The 17,318-nt window shown below is 40.6% G+C and overlaps 1 protein-coding gene across 4 annotated transcripts in view; it reads right to left on the reverse strand.

Annotated features, from left to right (window-relative positions):
* Positions 1 to 17,318, reverse strand: part of alk (ALK receptor tyrosine kinase) — a 269,021-nt gene that overhangs the window by 68,239 nt on the left and 183,464 nt on the right. For all 4 annotated transcript variants that reach the window (XM_048228498.1, XM_048228497.1, XM_048228500.1 and 1 more), the window contains one exon: positions 14,185 to 14,386. In XM_048228498.1, the coding sequence (XP_048084455.1) occupies positions 14,185 to 14,386 (202 nt within the window). The remainder of the gene's footprint in view (positions 1 to 14,184; positions 14,387 to 17,318) is intronic.

Genomic DNA, 17,318 nt, shown 5'->3' on the forward strand with positions numbered 1-17,318 from the left:
GCAATATGGAGGTGTCAGAGCACATGCTACCTTACCTCCGGTCTCTAAAAATATGAATCCTATGCAAATGAAAAAGGAGTCTGGCTACCTTGACAGCTCCACATGCAGAGTGTCCTACACTGGGGCAGAGATCACTGACGTTTGCTACAACAACATAAATCACAAAATCACAGGAGACACAATAAAAATTCCACAATGTATCCCAGTTTCCATTCATAATGTAATTGTCACTGATGATAATTTGTGAAAGAGAGGCTGTAATGTGATAAACTGTGGATATCTTGGGCTTTTTTCCAAGGACTGGGCAGCGTGGTCTATGCCAGAATGAGTCAGTGAGCCCAAGGGAGTTTCATTGGCAAGGTAATGCTGTTACTAGGTACAGTATGGGAGAGATAAGTGGAGAGGGGAGTTACTGCACGTTACTGGAGCACTAGTGCACTATAAGGCACCGACAGCAAGGAGAAGCAAACAAACTCTACAGGCAATGGGGTGGAGTATATTCTTCTCCTGGGGCTGCTCCTTCACCCACCCAAACACACACACACACACAGATACGTGTGTGTGTGTGTGTGTGTGTGTGTGTGTGTGTGTTTGTGTTTGTATGTGCTTGTGTGTGTGTGTGTTCATAAGTCTGTTGGTTCTGACAGCTTGCCAAAGCAACAAGTAAAAGGGCTTGAGGCGTCTCTTTCACATCCTTCTGCAATTTTGTAACAGCTTAATGAGGACAAGAGGTGCCAGGTGTGTGCACAAATTGGCAATGATGAGGCAGTTTTGCCAAATGTCTTCTCGGCAGTATCACTGTACAGCCTTATCACACCTAATCTTGTTGGCTGCAATAAAAGTGGTTTGACACAAGCCAGGTTGCACACTAACAAAACTTAATATGTGGCAAGGGGTTACGTTGCCAAAACAACCATTTACCTTAGCTTGGGTGGCACCTTGCTGTGAAATCTCAACTCATGCTTTTTGCCAAGGAAGTTCACTTCAGGTTTCCAATGATCCGGGGTATTCCAGACAAAATAAAATGGATTCTACTGTCAAAGACTCCAAAGGCTTCTTCGTTCAAAGACCAAAAAGAGGACAGGGAAACAGGATCCATCAAAGTGTCCAGAGATATCAAAATAAAGGACAAGGCTGAGGCCAGGCATGATTGCACTTAACCACAAAAACTGATTGAACTTCAAACCACAAAACAATAGCTTCTGTCTGCTTTTTCTGGACAGGTATGAGTACACCAACGTCCAGTATACTGAAGTGAGCACCTCTCTGCAAAACTAAATTCAGACAAAATAAAAATCCCTCCCAAGCTTTCATGCCTCTCTCCATGCCAGTCCTACATGTGTGCATCTCTTTCATGGTCACACAGTCTCATCCATTCAAAATGTCATTACTAGCTCACACGCTACCATTCTCTCTTTATCTTTAGTTATCTACTCTAAACTGGAATTACTAACACATCGTTCCATGTTTCCTGATTTGAAGTGACCGGTCAATGAAATCTGCCCTTCTGGGAATAGAGGTTGAGTGGGGTGACATAGGATGTCAAATGTGCCTAGTACTGATTCCGGGAAAACTAAATATTCCTTGTTTATAATTTGGGGACCTTATATCCCTCATATTCACAAACATGATTTCTTGATTTCAATGTGCAGACTTGAAGAGTTCTAATAGATTACACTTCTATCCTGGTATAATGTGATTTTACATTAAAAAGAGGAAGTTTGGGACAGTTTCTCAAAAAAGGTACAAATTGGCGATGACAAGTAGTAGTGAAATTTAAATCAGAATGAGCTGAGTTAAGGGATACAAATGGCATGGTAACTCACCATTATTTCCGAGCTGCATCATACTAACCATATCATGGGCATTTAGCAATTGCTGTGTGTTGCACTATGATTTCATAGGATAACACTTAATAATGAATACAACTATGACATTTGTGGTCAAATTTGCTATTTCATATAATCTGCATGTGATTTACTCAAAAGAACATAGGACCAAATACTGCAGGAGAGTAATGTTAATACTACCAGTGATCATATAGCACTGTGACAGCCTGCATAAAACAACACTAAAACAAGTAAACACAGAGACATCAAAGCTTCCATTTCTCCACTGCCCTTGGCACCCTCAGTATGACAGGAGCCAACCTCTATGGCATCGCCTCCTTGAAGCATTAGCATAAAACCAGAACGTGGTGCCAGTGGGCGAGATGAAAGTTAGAGAAGATCAGATGAGTGTCTTCATCCGACACTATAAAGAAACCTCCGACAAGTAGCGGCAGCAGAAGGCGTTGTGGGCTACTGATTTATGAAGTTCAGGTGGCATTTCGGATTTAATGGGTAGATGTATTTTGGACTGTTTGACACAGGGTGGTTCACACAACAGATGGAGTCACTCTCATCCCCTTCTCCCACAGCATGCTGTTCACGCTGCCTTAAAAACACTACATGAAAATACTAAGGTTTGATTTGTGGTGTGTATTTCTGACAATTTAGGCATCATTTCCATGTATTATATGACTGACTTTCACATGACTAAATGGGAAAGTTGAATGCTGTAAGACTACTGGATGCTGACTTCCACAGTATCATACTGTACAGCATGAATATTTTGTGCCTGTACCTTGTGTGCACTATCTCACTAAGCATTTTGTAGCACTCTTCAATTATGGGGCCTTTGGGAAGCTTTACAAATTATTTAGGTGCTTTTCAGAGACAGGGCCGGGTCAGGCAATCACTGTACTAACTGACATAGGCTGACTTAAGATTACTAAGCATTACCAATATCTGGACAGTTGCGATATCAAAGCAGCACAAGCTAAGAGTATGACTTGCTGTTGCATCACATGTCATACAACAAGCTTTGAAGGAAATTCCCAAGCACATTTTTAACCAATGTAACCTCTCATTCCATTGTGAATTCACACACACAAAGGTTTTGGAACAATCCCTCTGACAGCATGCCTCCCTGTGTTCAGACACCTCATATTAGTATGCTATCACAGACACCTAGGTGTAGCAGTGTAGCAAAAGGACAGAGAAATTGAGGGCAAGTTATCTGGCAGACAGAGATCTATGACAACACCAGAAGGCTCAGACAAGCATCACCCATCAAATGGCTGTCAAAACAGAATTTAATCTAGAGTTACACCTCCGCAGATTGTGGCCAAACAAAGCGGTTACTGGCTACTGAACCATGTTCAAGTTCCCCTTCTATTTCAAGGCGAGTACAAAGAAAAATAGATCCTTCATGCAAAAAGACTTCAGTCATAACTTATTTGAATATCACCATTGCATGAACTCACTGGTAAAATACACTTTCTTGGGGTGAAAAAATATATTCCATACAAGTCGTAGAAAAAAAACCTAAATATTAGTGTAAGATCCATGCAAGATATAAAAGCCTTCAGAAATATCTTCATCTATATGGGCAAACTTGGATGAAAAATGTATAGGAATATACGGTTCTAGTGCAATATGGTTCTAGTATTTGTACTCACTGTAAAAATGCCATAGAAAAACCTTTTTAGGTGTTTCATGATCAAACATTGTACTTGAATACACACCATACAGTATGTGTCATGTTCCCATTCTGTTTTCTGGGTGATTTAAGCCAGACAGACCAAAATCAGAAGTAAGGGCTCTGCTGGTCTGTTAGAACATTCTTGCTTTATTGTGAAGGCTTCTTACAAAGTGGCTTTTAGATTTCATTAATCTAAAATTTGTGACTTAAATAATGTGTTAGGTCCTACCCAGTAAAACTAGAATACAAGAAAAGTCAGACCAAAAGACCACCAAGTCTTCATGGACAGGCAGAGATTATTTAGTCTGAGAAACACCCTCTATCATACTGTTTCAAGGGAGCAGACGTATCCTCAAGCAGACTAAATCCCTCTGTCTGACCTCTTGCTTGATTCAGTGATGCCGTATCAATTATTCATAGATTGCTGTCTGAAACAGAAGCAAACATTTCTCATAAATATCTATCAGCAAAATTGCAGCACAAAGCCATTGATCATATGCATTTTACAGGCACAATTGAAATTTTCTTCAAAACTACACTGAAAAGACATTCACATTGCTACTGTAAGTCATATGGTAAGGGGAGAGGGGAGTATTTGAGGTGATACCTGCAAATGTCCACTGATTTACTTTACTTTAATCCTGTTAAAGCAACACCAAAGAGTTTTTTATACCTTAAAATAATGTTTCCAAAATCGTTTCAGTGGTTCATCAACTCACGGTGAACGGCAATTCTGCATTCGCTTCTCATATCGGCTATAACCGCACTATGTAAGTTTGCCAGATCGGGTAGCGGATCTGTAGTTCGATGGAATGAGACATAAGAAACTACAAATTTGACTTGCATCTGATGTCGCAATACATCGTACTGTTATAAATCATGCTAAATATTCTACCTTGTCTGTGGACATCGTTATTTGCAAAGCCGGTGCTGGATAAACAAATAGCGTGCGTGCAACAGAGGGAAAGTTCTTTGGTGTTGCTTTAAGGGAAACCTATTAATTTAACCCACTAGCTTCCATTACTGATTAAATTAATCTCCATTAAAGAAGGATGCTTTTACCATTGAATGCTCCACTAAAAGACTGAAGGAATTCCAATGATGCTGATCATGCTGAATGGTGCCCCACAAGTACAACCGCTTACAGCTTACAGTATACAGTATACTCACAACAAAAATAGCAGACATAGTCTCCTTATTGAGTTCAGAGTGACATAAACCTCATTGGTTAGTTCACTCGGCTTCAACAGCACTCTGCTTCAAACATTCATGAAACATTCCGCTTCTCAAAAACCTTGTGCACAGCTTTGGAATCTTCTTTATCTATAAGATTTTGCCCTCCACCAGTTATGTCCTGTACAAACAAATATTCACTGAATATGAGTTTATTGTATATACGGCATGCAGTATTCCCAAAAATGTTGAATAATTGGGGCCGTTTCTCCCTAAAAAAACGGTGAATGGTGAACATTGCACAACTTTTCAGCTAAAATAACTTATAAGCAAAACAAGGAAAATACCATAATATGCAGAGTGCACAAAGTGATGAGTTTAAGGTGTAATTCAGTGGAACTCCTAAATACTGAAAGCATCCACATACATTCACTCAAACAATTAGTGTCCCGGTACAACACATACACTAACATAACATTACAACTGACCATACCAATGGTGGAACAGCATCACATTTCTGCTTTTCCCTCCCAAAGCCCCAAATTCCTGCTATCCTAACTACCGCTAATTTCAAAATCATCCCACTGTTGATAATGAAGAATAACAGAGCAGAGTTAACAATCCCAAGTCTCTCTCTCTCTCTCTGTCTCTCTCTCATGAACCTGTGTGCTTGCACAACAATGTATGTGTATTTCTTTTTTCTTTGTCTATGTCTTTGATGTCCAAAAGGCCCCATCAGCGGGGGAAATGAAAAGGAACCCCTGACATGGGGCAGAGACGTGCCCACCAGTCTGTGCCTCCTACAGTATACCCATCAGAGCAACAGCAGACATGAGGGCAGGAGAATGGCCACCACAGCGTCAGCTTTGATGCAAAGTGCGCATCAAGCAAAGCCTTGCAACTCCTGTATGTCTTTCTTTTTATGTCTTTGCTTGTCATTCCAAAGTGAGGCCATTCGCCTGTTTTCTTTCTTTTTGATACTTCCCTCCCTTTTTCACTGAGGGTGATCGACTTGATGTATTCAGCACCACAGAGAAACCACAGAGACGAGACAAGAACTAGGATGACATTTGTGGAGAAGTTCTTACTTTCTTAAGATTTTGCATTATAAAAGTGAAGATATGCAAGACTGTCAATAAATGCAATTAGAGATTGAGCAGATGAGAGGGAGAGAGAGAATGAAAGGCAAGGCTTATGTAAGAATCTGGGCTTGAAAAAAAGGAAAGCAGACTATCAGATGTACTTAAAAACCTTCTGAAGTCCTCAACAGGAGGGAGAAAACACTGTTCTTACTATTGTAACCCAAAAATGTGAGGCTGTTGCTTTGAGCTCCCTCCACTCAAAATGAAACACTTCCCTTTATTCATGCATAAATAAAACTGTGGGGGTTTCATGTTTGGAGGGAGTAACAGAATGAGATAAGACTCCGCCAGGGCCAGTGAGCAAATACACGGGCACAACTCCTCTCTGTTTAACAGACCCCTGATGGGACTCGGGGAAGGCAGAGAGGAAGGAAGAGACGAAAAATGAGACAACTTTCTTAATCCATTGATGTATGTTTCATAAGGTTTACCTGCACATGTACTGAGATGAATGACAAGCCTCCAGAGGTCCTGGAGGGGAGATGAAAGATATCTGAGCAAACTTCATCAGTATCGGAGAGAGGACACGTCCCAAAGTTAATGAAGTCAGTTTGCTGCAAAGTTTGTCATGTGAGCACAGTATTAAATGAAACTAGCGCTAGCAGGGGACTGTGAATCCCACTAAGCCTTTAGTTTCATGCCGTTCTATATGAGTGGGTAACACTTGCTGTCATTCTTCCTTTTTGTTTCATGTGAGCTTTTAATTGCTGTTGCTTCACCATCTACAGTATTGACACTGTGAACTGTTTTGTTATGCCTTTATTTTGTTAAGTTAGTGTTTTTGTTTGTTTGCTTGAGTCTGACTGGTAATGAAATACATGCAGCTAAGGAAACATGAAAACAAAAGAAAAAATGTGCCAATCAGACATCTATTTTATACACAATTTAAAGATTTCCAGACATACAATACTTAAATAAGGAGGCATTGCCGAACATGTCACACAATTGCATCATATACAGATTCCCCAACTCGTCCAGAGTTTTTCTCATTGATAAAGAATTCCTCATTGTATTCTATTTGGCTGCCCCTTAGCGTTTCTCTCACCTCTCCCATTCTCTCAGAACACATGGATGTGAAGCATGTCAATGAGACAGTCATTTGATGGTGTTACACCTTTCACAGTGTTGGCTGCAATGCTGCAGGGAGCAAGATTAACATATGAAAAAGGAGGACAGAGATGAAGGCTTTGGGGGTAGACTAGCCCTGGATGTCTGGGTGCGGCCGGGGAGGAAGTGGGTGGGTTATGAGACAGGGAATATGGTGGAATGTCATTCAGCGAGGTGTGGGCATTTACACTTCAAACGGCGCCAGCTCAAATTTAAAACAAACATACACCATACCACACACACTCAGTGCAAATAACACTTTAACTTCAATTCTATTTAGCCACCAGGCTCTGTCAAAACAGCTACCATGCAAAGTTTGGCTTTGTTAGTTTTGCAGTTGTACAGAGGGTTGATACAATAGCATACTGTGGAGGAAGTGTTAGTCAAAGCTGTCTATTTTGTTAATATTATTTCCACTAACAAGGTATCCCCATTTGTCATTTTCATTAGACATTGTTATGAATATGATATTATGTAAGTAAGTAGTTGAAACCATTTCTGTTATTCTGTAGCAGTTTACAGGATGACACTCGTCTCAGAATCTTGAGTCTGTGTCCCTCGAGGTCTCATTTAAAAAATAAAAACGATGACATCTCCCTGCTGCTGCTGATGATGATGATGACATCTCTCTTATGCTATTGGCTGTATTTCCAGGTGCCACCATCCAATACTGGTTTCATTTCACTGACGGTCACGCTTGATACCAAGCGAAAGGGCAGCTGAGGTGAACGCTAAACACACTTCAGCACAAATGTGTTGATGGCACACTGACAAATGAGGCATTTCAAAGTTACAGGGCAGCCAGGCTCTCCTTCCATTTCATTTTCAAACACAAGAGCAGACCTCTCTCCACCGGGTTTCCAGTAGGGTCTCCTGAATGAAACAAGCTGTCACGCACTATGATATATTAATAGCTTATTCCCGCTTAATAGATTGAAATAGCTGCAAAGGACCCAAGACCAGATAGTCATGGGAGTGTGTGAGAAATAATGCTTTCAGTTTCATAGAAGCTCAGACATATAACCTTAGGGGCCACGAAGACTGGGACATTAGAGGTCTAAGAAAAAAATAAAATAAAACTAAAGGGTCATATAATTACTTCTATGACATATGAGTTGTGGCTATGAAATAATGACGCTGTGAGTGCAATAATAATGACCAATGCATTGAAATAATGTCGGCCGTGGCACGACTGGCTGGGGCACCTGCACCGTACGAAGGCAACCCGGGTTAGATTCCCGCCCCGTGGTCCTTTCCGGATCCCACCCCGACTCTCTCTCCCACTCGCTTCCTGTCATTCTCCACTGTCCTGTCATTAAAAAGACCAAAAAAATATACTAAAAAAATAAAAAATATTGACGTTGTGGGTGCAATGATAACGACCAATGCATTGAAATAATGACGCTGTGGGTGCAATAATAATGACCAATGCATTGAAATCTTCACACAAATGTTCATGCTACTCCCATTTCAACATGCCTGCTAGATTACTGAATTAATCTGTTTTTTTTTATGAGTGAATTACTAGTAGAATTACTGCCACGCCTCTCTGCCATGTCTCTCTATTTGATTGTGTCATCGGCGGTTCCATGGTTCTATTCAACAGTGCCTGTTAAGAGGGTGGCGCTGTGGCGCAGTCGGTTCCGGCGCCCATACCATATTTGGGCTCACATGCCCACAGGGACCCGGGTTTGAGTCATTTCCTGATTCCACCCCATCTCTCTCCCTCTCACTTCCTGTCACTCTCTCCACTGTCCTGTCACATGAAAGGCATAAAAAAGCCCCCAAACAGTGCCTGTTCAATTGTGGGCAACACAAATTACATTAGAAAAACGCTAATTCCGTTACAAACATGACAACTATGTCTATGAATCAGGCACTAAATGCACTTTGTGCAAGAAAGTTCTTTTGTTGCACGGAATGCATTCAGTGCCCGATACATAGACGTCAGTGGTCATGCCAACTGGAAGACTGAAAGGACCATTTTTACATTTTATTTTGCTAATGAGAGTCAAAACCTGGGTTTTCCCTCCTTACGCGCACGATTTTATTCACGCTGCTAGGCAGCCTGGATTCCATGGACTTCGTTTTCACCTCAACGAAGGAACCAATCACAGAACGGAGGGGGGACAGCAAGACGATGATGACACACCGAAGCCGTTATGAGCTACGTACAGACGCATTTGATAGACATTCGTAGCGCCCAATAAACGGCTGTGGGCATTCGTAAATCACGTTTCAAATACGAGAAAATTAATGTGTAGTTCCCAGACCGGTTTGACGTTAGCCATGCTGGTCAAAAGAGCCATTAGAATCCAATATAACACTAATTAGCAAATTACCAAACTACACAGACATACAGTATGCATTGCATTTGCATGCATCATACCCTAGGGCAGGGGTGGGCAACTAATTTCCCCAAGGGGCCACATGACAAACTGGGACTGTTGAGGAGGGCCAGACCCAAAATACCAAACTCAAGTCTGAACTCCATTCTGTTCAATTCTATTCTGTTCTTGTATAAGATTAAGTAAATAATATGGTTTTGGTTACTACTCGTAAGAACAGATGAAAATGTGAGGGAGACAAAGGAAAAATGGCAATATTTAATATACTGTATGTCCAGTATTTAATCCTCATTCTCGAAAAAAAAAAAATTGACATTGGCATGTTTTTTTTTTTCGTTTCAAAGACTGATATAAAAAACTAGTACAATATCTATATAATTAGGCTAGGCTATGAAAATGTGAAGGAGACAGTAGGCCTGTGCCACCATTTCATCAGCAATATTTCATCATTAAATCATTACCATCATTAAATTAACTCTATGCAGAATTAGACTATGAAAATGTAGAGCAGACAATAGTAGGCTGTGATTAGTTAATCAACATGCACAAAGAAAACTATTTTGAAAATGTAGGCTATGTTTTTGCTTTAACTTTATACACAACTGCGATTGGTCAACTCGCCCTGTGTTGAGATGGCTGCTTCAAGCAACCTGTGGGTAGTAGCAGCATCATACTAGTTCGCTAACATAAGCTTTGCAAATAAACTCAGACAGATTTTGGTTACAATGACGGGGTTATCCGATTGTAATCTGTCAGTAAAGTTTTGAAATGAACACTTCGTATCGCCAACGAGCAGCAGTAGGAGTTTGACTTTCTAACAACCGTTGCAGTGGTGAGCGACGCAGACACAGGAGGAGACACAAAATTTTGAAAGGTTTACGCCAACGTAAAGGCAACTGCATTGTGTCGACGCAGAAGCATAAATTCTATTCACCAGCACATCAGTGAGGGTGTTTACGTCGTATGCGTCCACGCACAAATGTATGGGCGTACAAATAGCAGTCGCTTTCAAAATAAAAGCAACGATATTGATTTGCGTGCATTATCTCTATGCTAGGCTCTTGACTACTGTTTTTTCACGCACCTTATGCGGGCCGGTCAGGAAAAGCCCACGGGCCGTATGTTGCCCATTGCCTAAGGTGAACTAAGATTAAAGGGAAGAAACACTATTTTTGCTTTAATCAACAACCCAAACACATCAGCTGTTCTTCCCTGTGGTTTTAAACATGAGATAGCACTAATACCGACCAAGGCAGTGGCTGTGCAAAGGTTCTTGGTTGGTGTGTGCACATAATTGACCATTTATTGGACTCTCCAGCTTGACTTATATTTCGGTTTTGTTTTGTGTTTTGTGGATGGCCAATTATCCTTATATTAGGCCCTAGTTCAGGTCTCTCTTCATTGAAACCAGCTATAACACAATAAGTTGTTTTTCTCTCTGATTATATATGGCGGCCATTCAACATAACAACCTTGTGTTTATCTACACAAAAACACAAGAACAACTACATTGAGCATATGCACTAATGACTAGTGACTGTCCATTGGTTACGGTAGTATTTGCTCAACTGTTCTCTAAATGTGGAAAACAAGGCTCAGTCCAAGCATAAAGACACAGCAAATGCTGATTTTCCACATTTTTGGACCCCTTAGACACTATGACCTCCACCAACCCATGATTTTATTTTTGTGTCATGCTTTGCAGATTTAGTTGTGTTGGAGTTGGCTTTTTGGTCTGGTAATAAATAAGAGAGTTAATCTTTTGCCACAGCATTCCAGGGGACACATGCGGGAGGACCTGTCACCACACTCGAGGTGTGCAGAATTTTCAGAAGGACATAATCCCTCAGGCGAGAACAGCCTTTGGGGGATTTTAGTGTTTGTTATTTGCATATATATTTAATATTTCCTTGTGACATTTTATGCAATGAGTCATCTTCAAACATGGGAATAGAAAGTCTTAAACCTAAGTTAACAAGACAAAATAGCCCCTTTCCATAGACTTTGAGCAAAATACATAATCAAGTGCTGTGAATGCTATCAAAGCCTTGATTTTATTTTCTAAAACCAGCCAGCACCAAACTGCTTCTGTGGTGCTGCTCTGGACAAAAACATACTAATTACCCTCTTTTCTAAGAGAACGTGGTCATACAACAGTGGTCTCTCTTTATCTAAAAATACACATAAAAGCTTTCTCTCTGGTGTTTTTCTTAGTTTGGGGCAGCCTTGGCCCACTGGTTAGCACTCTGGACTAGGGGTGAACGATTTTGGAAAAAAATCTAATTGCGATTTTTCTCACCAATATTGCGATTGCGATGCGATATGCAATTATTTTTAAGCTCTTTATCTTCTGTCTTATTCAACAAAGACAAGCAATATATTATTCTATAGTATGACCAACACAAAATTAGATAAGTTAAACATAAACTGTTCTTTCCTGGAGCCCAGGCCTATGTTGTGATGGCATTAAGTCATTGAATAAGATTGATGAATGAAGTATTTTTTATTTAACTATTTTAATCACATTAGTAGACCTATATTTGTTGAACTTCCAGCCTTGTAAACATTTAATGATTCGTTTCTATTTTGTTTCTATTTCATGTAGATATGACCTTCTTTCGTTAGTTAACAAATACATGCAGTGGCACTGACACGGCTTCTCATTGTCCTGTGCTCTCCATACACGCGCGCGCGCCCCCCCACACACACAGACACAGACCCGCTCCTCTCCTCTGTAGGCTACTTGCTCGTGAATCGGAACAAACTACTGTAGATTGTTGTAGCGCAAATAAATGCGGCCGAATGACCGTTCGGCTCGGTGTTAACTAAAGGTTAGCATCATCAACACCGCAGCGCAATACGCATGCATGCAAATGAACTTGTTTGTTCATATCACAACAAAGCCAATCGCGGAGACAAAACTCTTTAAACAGGCAAAGTTATCAGCAGTTAGCAGCATGTATGTAGCCTAGAGCCTTAGCTGGTAAGCTAATGTTAGAACAGCTGGGTTTTTGGTGGTTAGCTGTGTCAACTACTTGCGGATAACATTATGAATCAATTAAATGTTTGTGCCGCCAACCCCCTTGGATATCACAAATGCCCCCACTGTCACTGTACTCCAGTAAACAAAGTCCCCAGTGCACAGGTGAATGGCTGCTGTGCAGCCTAAACAGTCTGGAGTGGAGTTTTAATCGTCAGCTGGACAAGTGAACGAAGTTACCAGCCAGAGTAGCAGCACAGGGGAATTATGAACTAGAACCAGGGACATGGCAGGTTCGGGCAAAAGGTAATAAAGAGGTTTATTTTTAAACCAAAGTAGCTCTACTGATCAGACCTTTCTTGACACTGTTAGCTGGTCCTCTTGTTTACGTTTTTTGCTTCTTCAGTGGTCGGTGAGAAGAGTCGGTGGCGCGTCGGCAAGCGCAAGTATAAATGCGTTTTGTTGACGTCACATATTACAAATCGGAGCCTTTGCGGTTTGAAAATCGTGTTTCATCATATCGCGATATTATTGCAAATGCAATAAATCGTTCAGCCCTACTCTGGACTTGTAACCAGAGGGTTGCCGGTTCGAGCCCCGACCAGTGGGCCACGGCTGAAGTGCCCTTGAGCAAGGCACCTAACCCCTCACTGCTCCCCGAGCGCTGCTGTGGTTGCAGGCAGATTAGTGTGTGCTTCACCTCACTGTGTACAGTGTATTTCACTAATTCACGGATTGGGTTAAATGCAGAGACCAAATTTCCCTCACGGGATCAAAAGAGTATACTTACTTATACTATACTTAGTTGTAGAAAAATACATTGTCACCCCCTACAGGTTAATTAGTCAAGACCCTGTTCTTAATCAGTGGTGTGTATACGCACAAAGAATTTCCAGGTGGTACAGACTGAAAGAAAATGACTCACTTTTTATTAAATGAATTGTATGCTGCTTCTGCTGGAGTGGTATAGCACGCTGTAGTGCAAAGGTGTGATGCTGTGTGGGTGGAGGACTTGTGATGACTACAAATAAGAGTTCATATCCCCTATGTGATAAAAAAGCACATATGTGCACGCATGTGCACACACGCACATGCAAACACACACAACCACACACACACACACACACACACATATATAAATTCCAAAGCTGGTGCTCTGCCACAGGCACAGATAATATACACCTATTACTGAAGTATTTTTTCGCTTAAGATTAATTATTGAGACACAAGAAATATGGAAAACAACCTACCACATGTCAGTCAGTTACCATAACAACATCTACTTTTCACCTATCTGAATTTTTAATGTTAGAACTTTTCTATCAGCCTGATATCAGCTGACGGTCCATGTTATCTCCGTATAACATATTAGTTTGACTTGTCCAACAATTTTGTCACTAACATGGCATTACCGAAAGCAACACATTTCAGACATCTGCCATTTTCACAGCACAAAAACTCTAACTGGAAGAGCTGCTTTCATGAAGTGAATTTGAACATATTTTATTTTTGTCGCTGTCTGACCTGAAGCGAAGTCTTAGTGGACTGAAGTGGCCTTGGGAACAAGCGTAGGAGTTGAGCATATCTGGATGGCTTGGCTGATTAGAGATAATGGCCACAAAAACAGTAACAAAATGACTCGCCATAATGCCTCATTCCCCATTGGCTGTCTGTCTCCATGACTCAGCTGTCACACATACATGCAGGCAAACAACATGCATGTACACACACTATCACTTTCACACTTTTTCATTAGACCCTGTGATCTTCAGCTTGGCAGACATGAATAAAACATGTTTTTTTTGTTATTTTTTAAGGCCCTATATATTTTTTCAAGTCGTAGGTCATTCCACTTTCATGATGTCTTGGAGCTGTGACATTGCAAAGAGTGTAGATATTGTGTACTTACCCTGTGATGCGTGCGGGGTCTGTGGTGAAAAGGACCACAGGGGCTTTGTCCCTCTCAGTGAGCCAGAATGTGTATCGGCCCTTCTGCCGTGGGTGCAGGAAGACGGTCATGTCGACATCGCAGGAGCCGTGGCCGCCATTAAACCATGGAGTCTGCACCCAGGGGCCTCCCAGCATAGAGCCGTTTACCATGAGGAACTGCCCTGGGAGAGAGAGAGAGAGAACAGAGGGTGTCAATAGAGGGTTTTTTCTGTATGTAAGATGCACTCCCCATCACAAGTGAAGTGTGAAACAGGATACTTTAGCTTACAAGGTCACACTGCGATAGAAACTCATAATTCATGGTTAGTGACACTGACCTGCTCCCAATGAGCCATAACTCTGATCCTAACACACTGTGATGGCTCCTCCGCATACTTGAAACTGCTGTGAGTAGTGTGAATGTACAGCCTGAGTCTGTGTGAGTTTGTGTGTATGTACAGCATGCGTCTGTGTGAGTTCGTGTGGGGACAGAGTCAACGCCTGCGGAAGCGCTATATGTTATGGCAACTCATAGAATTTAGGACGTGTCAAACAAACAGTTGGACGTGAAATGCACTGCTTCATATCACAAGGGTAAAAAGACCTCTGAATACGCTGTGTATATGGATGAGGTTGAGTAGAGGATGCCACTTTCCACGGGTCTTTATTAAGTTCTGTATTAAGGTCTGCATCTTGTTTTGCATTTATTTTCCTTAGATATAGTCCTAGTGAATGTGGGAATCATTACTGTTTTTCCAATTTTGCATCTTGCAAGTATTTCTTTTGTAACACATGTCCTTTTCTCATACAATAGAATGTTTTGAAGTGCGAGCAGAATTTCTCATTTAATCACGATCATGAAAAGTTTGATATGAAAAATGATAAATAATGAAGAGGACTAGTCGAATCAAAGCACTGCTGCTGAGCTTTAATTTCCAATCCCCTTTCACCAGACACAGCACTCAGCACTTTCAATCAAGAAGTTTGCTACAATCAGAGAAGAAGGTAAAAGAAAGAAAAGCAGGCATAATCATGACCATGTACAGTATAGAGTAGCATCCTAATGCTACAGCAATAACAACAATATTAGAAACAGGAAACAAACTCAACATACATTCTTTTAAAAACACCCATTCAATTATAATTTTTTGATAAGTATAAAGTATAAACTATAAACCATAAACACCATAAAAACAGCAACATGTGATTGTGCTGTGCTCGCCAATGCATGGTTGTCTCCAATGCAAAGTGACATACTGTGCATCCATTAAACTATGAAAGTAGGGCAAGAGGTTTTTTTTTTTTACTTTACTGTATATTTTTGCCATTTGAAAGTAAATGGGTTGCCTCATGTAACAGGCATCATTAGACTCACTGATTATCTACAGTAGGTAGCACGCTCTCCGGCCAGTTAAAACATCACATAAGTAAGCACAAAATGCACACACACTATATGCAATTGCCATCTTTGTTTATTATGCTGTAAATGCTCCTACTATGAATTCTCATCTCAAATTCTCACCTCATGGCTGTGTGTATGGTTTTGTTTTTCACTAACTGTAAAGTTTGAAGTCCTTACGATTAATAAGAAACAAATCTACTGTGTAATGAGTTTACAGCATAGTGTATACTTTATTTAGACAGTTCAACTTGAAGTGATGTGTATATCCCTCACGTAATAAAACTGCCTAAAAAAAATATATTTTGTGTTGTGTGATGATGTTTTTTTCCTGTTTTCTCTCTTCAAATCACAGAAGGAGCATAGTGACATTTAGAGATTAGGATGGGAAGAGAGAAAAAGATAATTACATTTAATGATTAAATAAAAGACACAAAAGGGGGCAAAGAGAGTACTAAATCAAAACATGATGCATCATAGACAGGAAAATGGCCAATTTGTCTGCATTTACAGTCTCACTTATAGCCTCTTCTGAATGGGATTGAGGTGGTTGTCATAACCACGTGCCACGGGGGCAGTCAGCCAGTTTTGGACCTCGGCACGACTTCAGAGCCTTAGTTAAAACTCATTAAGTTGCTCTATCCATTTGCATGATCCATAATGCACAGAGGCTCCAGACAATTTGGCAGCGAGGGTAGGAGCGGTTCCAAAACCTTGGTGCAGCGCCCCCCTGTACCCACACTCCTCCTTAGCAACATCGTTCTCATCCAAAGCCGCTTTCAGTCTGAGCAGAAAAGCAATTTAAGCCCAGCGAGAAAGAAGCATTACAGTTTCTTTTTTTTTTCTTGCAGGGAGAATGCAAAATATGAGAAGTGTTTTCTCTAAACACTAACATATTTGTTTGACTACATGCAATCACTACACGGCTGCACTGCCAATGTACAGTACAGTTATACTTGCATTAGTGTAAACATAAAAAAGTATGATCATTTTCTGAGTGATTAAAGCCATCGATAGTGCATACTCTCATGTTAAAATTTAGATGTATCTATGTATGCTAAAGTCAGAAGCAGTTTTCATCCACAGACTGCCTAGAGACCTAAACCTTTCATCCACAGACTGCCTAGAGACCTAAACCTAAGCCATTTCTCGCTTAAGATGCAGGTATATAATTGCAAAGGTCAGAGTATAGCAATAAATCTGGCTGTGAAAACCTCAGGGAACATTCCAAGTATAGCATACGTAGATGGACAATTTTGCTTGCTGTAATTTTAACATGAAATCTGTTTTATCGAGAGTATTTTGCATTGTATATGTATACTGTATGTACGTGCATATGTTTCACATTCAATGTTTTGATAAATTCATTTTCAATGGTTATAAAACTAAGGATTTAAAACTCAAACATACATGTGGAGACAGTATATATCTCATTGTTTCACTGCACCTTTATATATTTTAAATATAAATGCAGAGACTGTTATCCTCTGCTCTCAACAGCAGCTGCTGCACTGCAGTTCACATTTATTGATTGTCAGTCTGGTGTTGCCTGACAATGAGCTCACATAAGCAATGTTACCAGAGGATTCTTCTCAACAAGTTTCAGAATGAATATTCCATTATTAACATCTGTTAAATACAGGGACAGAGATGGAGAGATTAAGTGGTTGAATTTGAACAGTGCTGATAATTGGTTGCAGTTTTCTATGGTTGCC

This window comes from Alosa alosa, chromosome 19 (genome assembly GCF_017589495.1).
Source record: "Alosa alosa isolate M-15738 ecotype Scorff River chromosome 19, AALO_Geno_1.1, whole genome shotgun sequence".
Lineage (NCBI taxonomy): Eukaryota > Metazoa > Chordata > Actinopteri > Clupeiformes > Clupeidae > Alosa > Alosa alosa.